The following is a 13,296-nucleotide window of genomic DNA, read 5'->3' on the forward strand; positions in this document are numbered from 1 at the left end:
GAGGTTTCAGTGAGCCAAGATCACGCCACTGTACTCCAGCCTGGTGACAGAGCAAGACTCCATCTCAAAAAAAAAGAATGACAATATTGGCTGGGCACAGTGGCTCATACCTGTAATCCTAGCACTTTGGGAGGCCGAGGCAGGCGGATTGCCTGAGCTCAGGTGTTCAAGATCAGCCTGGGCAACACGGTGAAACCCTATCTCTACTGAAATAGAAAAAAAATTAGCCGAGTGTGGCGGCGTAGTCCCAGCTACTCGGGAGGCTGAGGCAGGAGAATTGCTTGAACCTGGGAGGCGGAGGTTGCAGTGAGCTGAGATTGGGCCACTGCACTCCAGCCTGGGTGACAGAGCAAGACTCTGTCTCAAAAAAAAAAAAAAAAAAAAAAAGAAAGAATGACAATATGATCTTAAAATATTTTTCTAGAATTTCTACCAACTTAAAAATTTTCTTTGTTCCCTTTCATATCAAGGTTGGGTCTAAGGAAAATGATGAAGTAGGTACGTTTATCTTCAGTGCCATTTTATTTGTCCCTTTTTAGGCTGTTTCAACTATTTTTAGGATCCCTTTTCCTTCACTTCCTATAGCCAGCCAGTGCTGTACTAGTATCTTATTTGTCCAAAAACCAAGCTTTGCAGATGTAGTGTATTGATGTGCTGTGCTTCCTAGGAGCTTTAAAAAAAAATTTTTTTTTTTTTTAAAGAAGGACTCCAAGAAGTAAAGTATTCTTCCCACAGAGGATTAAGTCTTTAATGATAAAATTTCTGGCACTTGGGATAAGGTTGAAGAGAGAATTTTTATTGAAAATCTTTATAATGTTCCCTCAAATTATGCCATATAGATGACTTCGGTGTGAGGTTAAATCATGAGTTCAAGTCCTGGTTCTGTCCCTCACCAACCTGAGACCTGGGGTAAATCACATACCTACTTTAATCCTCAATTTATTGTCTAAGAAATAGAAACAGCCACAGGAGCTATTTCATGGGACTGTTGTGAGGTTTAAGTGGGATGATGTATACAAAAGATGTAGGATAAAACATGGGAGTAAGTCTTCTAAAAAATCTTGGATATTATCATTCCTCAAGGCATCCTGAATCTTTATAGACATTAATTAATTAATTAATTTATTTATTTATTTATTTATTTTTTGAGACAGAGTCTCGCTCTGTTGCCCAGGCTGGGGTGCAATGGCCAGATCTCAGCTCACTGCAAGCTCCGCCTCCCGGGTTCCCGCCATTCTCCTGCCTCAGCCTCCTGAGTAGCTGGGACTACAGGCGCCCGCCACCTCGCCCGGCTAGTTTTTTGTACTTTTTAGTAGAGACGGGGTTTCACCGTGTTAGCCAGGATGGTCTTGATCTCCTGACCTTGTGATCCGCCCGTCTCGGCCTCCCAAAGTGCTGGGATTACAGGCTTGAGCCACCGCGCCCGGCCTATAGACATTAATTTATACCAAAACTTCATACATTAAAAAAGCATTCCTGTTATTTATTTATTTAATTTAATAGAATAGCATGCCTTTAAAATAAACACTTATGCTGTATTTCAGATTTGATTAAGGTAGTCTGAGACAAAGTTTTGATCCAAATGATCAAAGACAGTTCAAGCTTTGACCTTAAATCAAAAATTGAACTTTTCTATTTTTTTCTTCTTTGAAAGACTGGTTTTTGGAAACACATAATATTATATGTTAAAGATTTCAGTCAAATTACAAAGTATTTTTTTTCTTCTTTATAGCAAAGGAAACAAGTTTCTGACTCTGGTGATATAAAAATCAAATCTTGGAGGGAAAATAACAAGAAAGAGTGTTGGAGTTATCTCTCTACTAATAAAAAGATGAAATCCGATGGATTAGGAGCATCTGGACATTCATCAAGTACCAATAGAAATAGTATAAATAAAACTCTGAAGCAAGATGATGTAAAGGAAAAAGATGGTACAAAAATAGCATCTAAAATTACAAAACAACTAAAAACTGGGGGAAAAAATGTTTCTGGAAAGCCCAAAACTATAATAAAATCCAAAACAGGAAATGGTGATAATGCACGGTTGGAAAACATGTCACCTAGACAAGTTGTAGAAAGATCAGCAACAGCAGCAGCAGCAGCAGCAACTGGACAGAAGAATTTACTAAATGGGAAAGGAGTGAGAAATCAGGAAGGGCAAATTACAGGTGCCAGACCCAAGGTACTCACAGGAAACTTAAATGTGCAAGCCAAAGCAAAGCCTTTGAAGAAAGCGACAGGGAAGGATTCTCCATGCCTCAGCATCGCAGGACCCTCCAGCAGATCCACAGATTCAAGTATGGAATTCTCAATTTCCACTGAATGTCTGGATGAACCAAAAGAAAATGGATCAATAGGAGAAGAAAAGCCTTCGGGACATAAACTATCCTTTTGTGATTCTCCAGCACAGATGGTGAAAAACAGTGTAGATAGTGTCAAAAATTCCACTGTAGGTGGGTTTTAGCACTGTAATTTTTAATATCTCCTGACAGTTAAAGTTCCTTAAAAAAACAAAAACCTAAACCTGTATTTGGGCTTTTATTTAGTTTCAAATGCCAACAGAATACTTATTTATATGTACTTATGCAAACTGAGAAAAAATGTAGTCCTTCCCACTTTAATATTTCATTTTGTTTATAGTGTCTAACCAGTAAACTTATACATATTTGTTACATATTTAATGTATTCTATCTTATGACTCACTTTTTCTTAATTTTTAGCCATAAAATCTCGACCTGTTTCAAAAGTTACCAATGGAACTTCCAATAAAAAAAGTATTCATGAACAAGACACTAATATAAATAACAGGTAGGTCTTCATTCAGTATTTTAACCTATCTGTTAGCTTTCTCTCAAAGTTAATTATATACTAACTTCTAGCTAAATATTTTTAAAATATCTTTTATTTTTTGTTAAAAAAATTTAGTGTATTTACATAATTTAACACAGTTTATTAAAAGAAATTAGTATATGCAAAATGAGGCACAATATTTAAAAGAATATCTTAATGTATACTATGGTATATGATTATGCATTGCTTTATTATACTTGATCTACAGTTTTACAAACTTAAAGACTTATGAGCATATGATTTTTCTATTTTCAGGAGAGATGTATTTTTTATTTCTTGAAAAAAAAACTGTTTCAGGTATCGGTCTTTTAAAAAGTTCATGTTTTGGAATCTCAGTGTAATACTGAATGCAAATAATTTTTCTTAGTGTGCTAAAGAAGGTCAGTGGCAAAGGATATAGTGAGCCAGTACCACAGGCAATTTTGAAGAAAAGAGGAACTAGCAATGGATATGGCGCAGCTCAGCAGAGGACAAAGAGTACCCCATCTAATCTTACTAAAACTCAAGGTAAAGCTGAAATAGTACTGGATATCTTGAAATTATTTCCTTGTGTAAACTGGATAAGCCCAACTCTGATTTGGAACTTCAGGAGCAAATAAACAAAATATGGTTTTACTCATTTTGTGTTTGTTTCACACCAAAGAGATGAGATTGTATACTTTTCAGACAGGTGTTTTGGGATGTAGGTTTGGTTTTGTTGTTTTGTTGTTGTTATTGTTGAGACAGGGTCTTGCTCTGTCACCCAGGCTGGAGTACAGTGGCATGATCACACTGCAATCCTCCTTCGTCTGCCTCCCAAAGTGTTGGGATTACAGGCATGAGTCAACACACCTGGCCTCTATTTGGTTTTATTGTCTCTCGTGAGAGAAATAATTAAGGGAGTTACTAGTTTAGCTGCATTTCTGGTCCTTTTAAATATTATGCCCATGTTTCTTGAAAGTTCCATTGTTAATTATAGGAATTTCATTTGTAAAACTGGCACTGAAGAACTCTTTAAAAAGTAATAGTGTAGGCTGGGTGCAGTGGCTCACGCCTGTAATCCAAGTACTCTGGGAGGCCAAGGCAGGTGGATCACCTGAGGTCAGGAGTTCAAGACCAGCCTGACCAATATAGTGAAACCCCATCTCTACTAAAAACACAAAAATTAGCCAGGTGTGATGGTGTGTGCCTGTTGTCCCAGCTACTTGGGAGGCTGAGACAGGAGAATTGCTTGAACCTAGGAGGCGGAGGTTGCAGGGAGCCGAGATCATGCCTCTGCATTCCAGGCTGGGTGACAGAGCGACACTATTATCTCAAAAAAAGATAATAATAATGCAGTCTAAACAACTATGATACATAAGGAGGAAGAATTTCCCTTCCAGAATCTGTGTGAGTCCATTGGTTTTCAGTGTTCTGAAAAGGAAAAGAGTACTGATCAGATTGCATAATTTGCTAACATAATAACTGATTTTCAAAATTGCTTTTATGTATCAAGCATTCACATATGTAAAAGCAGTTTGTAAAATCCTAAAAACAGTTTTGATTTGGATTATGAGTTATTACTGAAAATCAATTAAAAATAAGGCAGAGAAAATATTTTCATATCCTAGTAATAGCTAAATATTAAACATTTAAAAATATTTGATAATTCTGTTTGACAGATTTGAATGTCCAAAATATCATCTCTAAGACTTTCACCAGTGTAAACAAATGGATTCCCCAAATTAATCCCCTTCTTTCCAGTCAGCAGTTCTAGTTTCCACTGGAGATCTAAGTTGTTAACCCTAATGAGCTACAGTAATAATAATCTGGTTATGACAAGTAAATTGGTTTTATTCATGTTTGAAGAAAACAACTGCAACAATTTTAACAGTTCTATTTATTTTATATTTAGCTTGATTCTCCTTTTCAGCTATGTAGAACACACTGTTTTTTTTTTCTCTGAAAACTTCAAAGGGAAGACCTTTCTTGCTCCTTTGATAAAAGAAAATCCGATTTTTTTACCCTCATACATTTTTGCAAATCCAGTTTTGGCATAAAAATCAAGTCTCTTTACTTGAGGAAGAGAGATCCTATTTTAGTAATTTTTACTGGGACCCTGGAGTAGTCCCTCTATATTTCTAATTGAAATTTTTTTTTTATTTTATCATGTAACTGATTCCTAATCTGTGCTTGTCCATTTGATCATAGATATGTTACCCTTCCATTGTGGTCTTGATTTTATTTTTTCTGAAGTAATTTTAAAACAAATATTAAATTTTACTCACAAATTGGAGGTGATAATACATTTCTGAATATACCCTCTTACTTTTCTTAGGATCCCAAGGAGAGTCACCAAACTCAGTAAAATCTTCAGTCTCTTCAAGGCAGTCTGATGAAAATGTGGCAAAGTTGGACCATAATATGCCTACAGAGAAACAAGCACCTAAGAGAAAAATCGTCAAGCAAGTACACACAGCTTTGCCTAAGGTTAATGCAAAAATAGTGGCAATGCCTAAAAATCTAAATCAGTCAAAGAAAGGTGAAACTTTGAATAATAAAGATTCAAAACAGAAAATGCTTCCTGGACAGGTTATGTCAAAAACTCATCCTTCCTCCCAAAGACCTTTAAAAAGCGAAACATCTATTGTCCAAAAAAGTATGTTTCATGATGTGCGTGAAAATAACAAGGACAGTGTTTCTGAACAGAAGCCTCACAAACCTCTCATTAATCTTGCATCTGAAATCAGTGATGCAGAAGCACTCCAGTCATCCTGCAGGCTTGACCCACAAAAGCCATTACATGATCAAGAAAAAGAGAAGTTGGTGTTAGAATGCCAAAATATTTCAAAGCTGGATAAATCATTAAAACACAAACTGGAATCCAAACAGATTTGTTTAGATAAAAGTGAAACAAAATTTCCCAATCACAAAGAAACAGATCATTGCAATGCAGCTAACATATGTTGTCATTCTGATGGGAGTGATAATGTAAATTCAAAATTGTATAGCACCACAGCCCTAAAATACATGGTTCCAAATCCAAATGAAAATTCCTTGAACTCTAATCCAGTTTGTGATTTAGACTCAACAAGTGCAGGGCAAATCCATTTGATATCAGATAGGGAGAACCAAGTAGGGAGAAAAGATACAAACAAACAATCAAGTATTAAATGTGTGGAAGATGTTTCACTGTGTATTCCTGAAAGGGCATATGGTACCTTAAATTCTGCTCAAGAAGACAAAAAATTGAAAGTTCCTTTGGAAGGACTGACAATTTCTAGTAAGTTGTCTGATGCCTCTGCTATGGATGAAGACAAACATGCTACAGCAGACTCAGATGTTTCCTCCAAGTGTTTTTCAGGACAGCTGTCAGAAAAAAATTCTCCTAAAAATATGGAAACATCAGAATCTCCAGAGAGCCGTGAAACTCCAGAAACTCCATTTGTGGGTCACTGGAATTTGAGTACTGGTGTTCTGCATCAGAGAGAGAGTCCTGAATCTGATACTGGCAGTGCTACCACATCCTCCGATGACATAAAGCCCAGATCTGAAGACTATGATGCCGGAGGGTCTCAGGATGATGATGGGTCAAATGACAGAGGTATCTCTAAATGTGGCACTATGCTGTGCCATGATTTTCTTGGAAGAAGTAGCAGTGATACCAGTACTCCTGAAGAATTAAAAATTTATGATAGTAATTTAAGAATTGAAGTAAAAATGAAAAAGCAAAGTAGTAATGATCTTTTCCAAGTTAATTCAACAAGTGATGATGAAATCCCTAGGAAAAGGCCAGAAATTTGGTCTCGATCTACAATAGTTCACCCTAGGGAAAAAGAAAATATTCCACGAGGCGGTGTCCAGTTTGCTCAGGAAATAGATCAAGTATCTTCTTCAGCAGATGAAACAGAGGATGAAAGATCTGAAGCTGAAAATGTTGCAGAAAATTTCTCTGTATCTAACCCAGTTCCTCAGCAGTTTCAGGGAATAATTAATTTAGCTTTTGAAGATGCAACTGAAAATGAAAGTCGTGAATTTTCTGCAAATAAAAAGTTTAAAAGGTCAGTTTTACTTTCAGTTGATGAATGTGAAGAGCTGGGATCAGATGAAGGAGAAGTCCATACTCCCTTTCAGCCTTCTGTAGATTCTTTTTCACCTTCTGATGTTTTTGATGGCATTTCTCATGAACATCATGGAAGGACTTGCTATTCCAGATTCTCACGAGAAAGTGAAAATAATATTTTAGAATGTAAACAAAATAAAGGCAATAGTGTATGTAGAAATGAAAGCACTCTCTTGGATCTTAGTAGCATTGACTCTTCAAGAAAAAATAAACAGAGTGTTTCAGCCACAGGAAAAAAGAACACAATAGATGTCCTATCCAGTAGAGGCAGACAGCTTCTTCCAGAAGATAAAAAAGTAAACAATGGAAGCAGTGTAGATAATGACATTCAGCAACGCAGCAAATTCTTGGATAGTGATGTAAAATCTCAAGAAAGACCATGTCACTTGGAGCTTCATCAAAGAGAACCCAATTCTGACATACCAAAGAACAGCTCTACAAAATCTCTAGACTCCTTTCGGAGTCAAGTTCTGCCTCAGGAAGGTCCAGTGAAAGAGAGCCATTCTACAGCTACTGAAAAAGCTAATATTGCTTTATCTGCAGGTAATGTACAGAAATAGAAATGCTAAATGCATAAGAAAATAAGTTTATAAAATTTTAAAGTTGTATGAAGCCCTGAATGTTATATTTTAGTCAAATAGAATAATTACTTAAGCAACAGATTAAAATTTTAAATGAAAAATTTCTTAATATGAAAATTAGCTAGTTACTCATTCTTTATTGTTCACTTAAAATCCTAATGAAGAAGTAATATATAGTAAACATTTTGATTGTTATATAGAGCTAACCTACTAAGAGATTTTACATGAAAGAATAAATAGAAAACCTTAGTTTGCTGCTATTTAGTTATTTATGTATAATTTAACACAAGAATTCTTGACTATTAGAAATTTTATTATACATTGGATATGATTTATAGACTTGATAGTATATTAAAGGCCTGTGCAATAACTCTAGTAATATGTAACTAAAAGCACTGAACTATTTTGACAACTAGATTGATTTACAATTTATATACATTTTACAGAGATTAAAATTTTCAGGATCTCTCTATTCTAAAATTTTCAAATAAAAAGATAAATTTCCTAAAAGAGATTATATTTAGAAGCAATGATAATATATGAAAAAAGCCCAGGCTTATTTCATATTGTTTAGATGATTTTCTGTCTAATTGTTTTGTGTTTTTTGTCTTCCTTATTATAGTAATTCAGACTAATGACCCACATTTAAAATATGCAATAGTGGCTAACTGAGTAGCTATTGTGTATTATAACTAAGAAAAATACTGATCAGTAGTTTCCTGTTCAGCAAAATCGGAAGAATAAGGAGGTCTTTGAAGTTGTACTTTTTTGTTTGTTTGTCTTTGCTTGCATCTTCCTTTGCATGTGCAATATACAAATAAGCCTTTAGGTGAAATGTATTTATCCCCCCCCCCCGGCTTTTGCAACGGACTTACCCTAAGTCATCATCAAAACACTATGTCTTTTTTTTCCTCTTTTTCTATTGTAGTGAATTAGATATATGTGCACATTCTATGTTTATGTTTAAATAATTTGTTTTCTGTATCACAAGTTTTCAAATTAAACTATGGAGAATTATTGTTAGTTGCCTATGTTGATTTTGCTTCTAAACGTTACCCTTGAATTTTTAACACAGAAAAATGCCTCAAAAATCTTGTCAATTTTGTATAGATGTTATTTTTCCCATTGTGGTGGTGTTTTTTTTTTTTTTTTTTTTTTTTTTTTTTTGGACTATCACTGTTATATTGTGTTAATATTCTACAAAACTCTGAAGGGTACCAACGTGCAATTTTTACATTGTGTAGTATTATGAATTATTTCAGGAGACATAGATGATTGTGACACACTGGCACTAACCTGCATGTATGACCATCGGCCTTCAAAAACCCTGTCTCCAATATATGAGATGGATGTAATAGAAGCATTTGAGCAGAAAGTGGAATCAGAAACACATGTTACAGATATGGATTTTGAAGATGACCAACATTTTGCAAAACAAGATTGGACACTACTAAAGCAACTGCTCTCTGAACAGGATTCAAACTTAGATGTTACAAATTCCGTTCCTGAAGACTTAAATTTAGCACAGTATCTAATCAATCAGACACTACTTTTAGCGCGAGATAGCTCAAAACCTCAGGGTATAGCACATATTGACACTTTGAACAGATGGAGTGAACTAACATCTCCACTTGATGATTCCTCAGCAAGCATCACCATGGCTAGTTTTTCCTCTGAAGATTGTTCGCCTCAAGGGGAGTGGACAATTCTGGAACTGGAAACTCAGCATTAAGTGTTAACATTTTGGAAAAATTTATGCCACTCCTTTATTTTTTGATGCCTATATTATATCCAAATGATAATTGCATTAGCCAGATATAAACTTTCCTTAATATTGAGTCTTTCCAATTTAATGAGGTAAACATAGTTTATTTATTAATATATCACATACAGAAAAATGTTTTTCTAAAGTTTTTGAGCATGTTTTCTATAATTATTAGAAAAATTAGAAGACTTGTAAGGAAACCCTTGCTTCAGTTTTCCTTTCCTAACTGATCATTTGTTCACTTGTTCATTATTCAAGAATTTAAAATGTGAATGCACAAGTAGATCAGTCCCTTTACTTTTTGCTCTGCATATGGTAACATAGTAATTTAACAATAAAAAACTTACTGTGCTTGTGTCCATTCATGTAGAGTTTTCTGTGAATAACATTCAAACTCACATTTAGGTGATTGAGGCTGATAGCTGAGTGTTGGGAAAAATCTTAGCTTTCCCAACAATTCAGGCCCAGGAAATTCTGAAGCAAGTACATCTCAAATTTCAACCACATCATTGCTAAAACAAGAGAAATGGAATTTCCTGTCTCTCTCTTTTGGGGATATATCCAGAGAAGAGAATCTGCCCTTGTTCAAAAGCATAAACTTCCTTTACAGGTAGTCGCTCATTCTCCATTTTCTATTCCATGTTAGGGATATGTTGGAACTGCACCTGCAATAAGCCAGCACTAAATATAAACTTGAAAACGAGTATATGAGGCAACTGAGTTATGGAGTTTAAATTGTGTGTATGTGTATGTATGTGCACACACACACTCATGTTTGCTTTCTTGGTGTGTTAGTATACGCCAGTTCCTTATTTCCTCAGTCAGATTGTCTTTCAGTCTGTAATTCTGGTAGTAAGTCAAAGATAAAAACCTTTGCTACAAAATGCTTCCTGTTAGCGAGTACTTGGGTATTCCTGATATTGGAATTTTGATATTGCCTGTAGGATTATGGGATTTCATAAATAAGCCTCTCTCAAAGCTTTGTGACTCATAATTCTCTGAAATATGTCAGAAGTAAAGAAATAGTTTAGAATCCCTTTTCTAAATTAGTGAAGTCTTCAAAAAATAATATGATCTATAACTGTATTGAATACCAAGTCATTAATGCACAATTATTTGTTCTAATAACATAGTTATGTTAGGGTTAGCTGCTCATCTATTATACCATAAATTTACTATGCCTTTTTTAAAACTAGCCCTGTGAAGAGGAGCACTTGTTCAAGAAACAGTTACTAACTCATTCATTCAAAGTCAAGAAACAGGCTCTGGATTTAGGCACTTGGGTGTAAAGAAAGTAAGACTTGATTCCTGCCCTAAAAATAAATAATAAATAAATAAATAAATAAATAGTTTCTAATAAGGGGACATGGGATGAATAAGAGAAAGCTCAAAATATGGTATTACAAAAACTTTGTAACTTAGAGCTGGATGGGAATTTAGAGATTATTTCGTCTTATCTCTTCAAATTCCAAAGAAGGGCTCTGATGCCCAGAGGAATGAAGAGCTTGCCCAAGATCCCACAGCTAATTTGTGGGCTAGGATTCAATATCTGTAGCCCACAATAATACCACTTTGTTATTGTTTCTACCACACAACACACTTTATTTTTCTCACAAACCTGAGATCAAATACACTTACAGGTAGTTTGCAGTACAAATAGTTTGCAGTGTAAAGAAGTATTATATGATAGAGTCTAAAGACAGCACAAATTCCCAAGACACTGTTTTCTTTTTCTTCAAATGTGAAACTTTTAAGGGTTATTTTCAGTAAACTTCCTCAGAAGTTCACAAATTTATAATTGAAAATTTCTTTTCCCAGTTTTAAGGTCTTAAAATCTTCTTAAACTGCTAAACATTAAAATCTACTGAGTTTCGCAACACATCTACAAGTAGATAACTGACTAGGAAGGCATTTTGCTTATGTAGTAACCACCCAGAGAATTTCAGGACATACTGTGTTTTCATAGCATGCTCTTTGTGAACCACACAACATGTTAGATTCTATGCTAAGTGCTTTAAATATGCATTAACACATCTAATTCTATGAGATAAGTCTTCTTATCTTTATTTTACACATGAGGAAACTAGTGTAGAATACTTACCCTGGATGAACTACCATTGTGGAAGAAACCAAAGGAGAAAATGACATACTATACTATTGTTTGTATGGGAGTCCAGAAGGACAGCTTGTCAGGAAGAGGTTAGAGAAAACTTTTTAGGGCAAGTAATAGTCTGTGACTGCTTCAGAATTTCTACAGCGGAGTTTTACTAGCTGCAGTCTAGTTGGAAGTTAAGCCAAGGGACTTGGCTTGAAGAAGCACTTGTATAGCGAGTACTTTGCTTTTACTTAGATTGTATGCAGATAATAAAAATATAAATCTTTTTAAAGATGCTTTTTGTACATAGTGTACATGAGATTGCAAAACTCTAATCATCCATATGAAATTTTTTTTTATTTTGATTTGGGTTGCTTAGGGAGGAATGATGAGGTATATGGAAAGGGTTTAAAGCCCCCATTATACCATTTGTTGGTGAAACCAGGTAACATCTGATGCTGGCCCAAGGATGAGTAGGAATTTGGTGGCAGGGAAGTCTAGATAGGGCACTACATTAAGGAATAGTGACCAGGGTGGGTATTGAGTGTAGGGAGGAAGAATAGTAGGAGATAGGGCTAAAGAGTTGAGCTGGTGGGCCGGGCGCGGTGGCTCACGCCTGTAATCCCAGCACTTTGGGAGGCCGAGGTGGGCGGATCACAAGGTCAGGAAATCGAGACCATTGTGGCTCAGACGGTGAAACCCCGTCTCTACTAAAAATATAAAAGATTAGCTGGGCATGGTGGCATGCGCCTGTAGTCCCAGCTACTTGGAAGGCTGAGGTAGGAGAATCGCTTGAACCTGGGAGGCAGAGGTTGCTGTGAGCCGAGATTTCACCACTGCACTCCAGCCTGGCGACAGAGCAAGACTCTATCTCAAAAAAACAAAAAAGGAAAATAATAATAAAAACAGTTGAGCTAGTGCTGGGTTCCCAAAGTTGTTGTTATAAATGCAGTCTTCAAAGTGTTTAAGCCTTGGATTTGGTGAGTATTATGTCTCCTTTATTATGCATTCATTTATTTAGTTTAACACAATGTATTTCCATGTTCTTGGGAAATAACCACCTACAATTCACAATGAGTAATGACCAAAGTTGTTTTTTAAGTAGTTAGGTAACATAACCAGGTGTGTTTTAGAAAGATAACCAGCAGTAATGAAGATGGCCAAGTATGGAGAAGTGCCCAACCTGTCAGGATGCAATTATGATAGTTTTGTTGACCTTAGAAATAGGGAATTGAGAAGGATTTGGTAATAGAGACATTAGGTGAGTTGAGACTTATAGAACTTGGTGAATGATTACATAGTGTCAGAAGATGGAAAGAAATTTTTAAATTGTTGTCAGAGGCTGGACACGGTGGCTCACACCTGTAATCCCAGCACTTTGGGAGGCTAAGGCAGACTGATTGCTTTGAGCCCAGGAGTTCAAGACCATCCTGGGCAACATGACAAAACCCCATCTTTAAAACAAATTTTTTTTTTTTAACTAGCTGGGCATGGTAACACGCACCTATAGTCCTAGCTACTCCTGCTAAGGCAGGAGGATCACTTGAGCCCAGGAGTTAGAGACTGCAGTGAGCTGTGATTGCACCACTGCACTCCAACCTGAACAATAGAGTGAGACCCCATCTCAAAAAAATAAATTGCTATCAGAAATAACATTCATTCCACATACCGAGGGCCTACTATGTTCCCAAAACTTTGCTAGTGCTGGGAATGAAAAGATGAATGACATAGCCTTGAGCATCTCCATCTAATAAGGGAGATTGTTAAATAAAAATTGCAAAATTGCAATGTTAAGTGTTATAATAAAGCTGAGTATAAGTGTAATTTGGAGTGCTTGGATGGGCTGCTTTGCTCTCTAAGGATTAGTAGGAATTCATAAGGCAAAAAGTCACACTCTTGGCAGAAAAAGTTCAAAGGCAGTGGG

The 13,296-nt window shown here is 35.8% G+C and overlaps 1 protein-coding gene across 3 annotated transcripts in view; it reads left to right on the forward strand.

Annotated features, from left to right (window-relative positions):
* Positions 1 to 9,638, forward strand: part of BTBD8 (BTB domain containing 8) — a 98,421-nt gene extending 88,783 nt beyond the window's left edge. For all 3 annotated transcript variants that reach the window (XM_050776373.1, XM_050776424.1, XM_050776488.1), the window contains 5 exons: positions 1,733 to 2,453; positions 2,721 to 2,808; positions 3,218 to 3,357; positions 5,147 to 7,474; positions 8,775 to 9,638. In XM_050776373.1, the coding sequence (XP_050632330.1) occupies positions 1,733 to 2,453; positions 2,721 to 2,808; positions 3,218 to 3,357; positions 5,147 to 7,474; positions 8,775 to 9,244 (3,747 nt within the window). In that variant the 3' untranslated portion in view covers positions 9,245 to 9,638. The remainder of the gene's footprint in view (positions 1 to 1,732; positions 2,454 to 2,720; positions 2,809 to 3,217; positions 3,358 to 5,146; positions 7,475 to 8,774) is intronic.
* Positions 9,639 to 13,296: the final 3,658 nt, after the last annotated feature.

Source organism: Macaca thibetana, chromosome 1 (genome assembly GCF_024542745.1).
Source record: "Macaca thibetana thibetana isolate TM-01 chromosome 1, ASM2454274v1, whole genome shotgun sequence".
Taxonomy (NCBI): Eukaryota; Metazoa; Chordata; class Mammalia; order Primates; family Cercopithecidae; genus Macaca; species Macaca thibetana.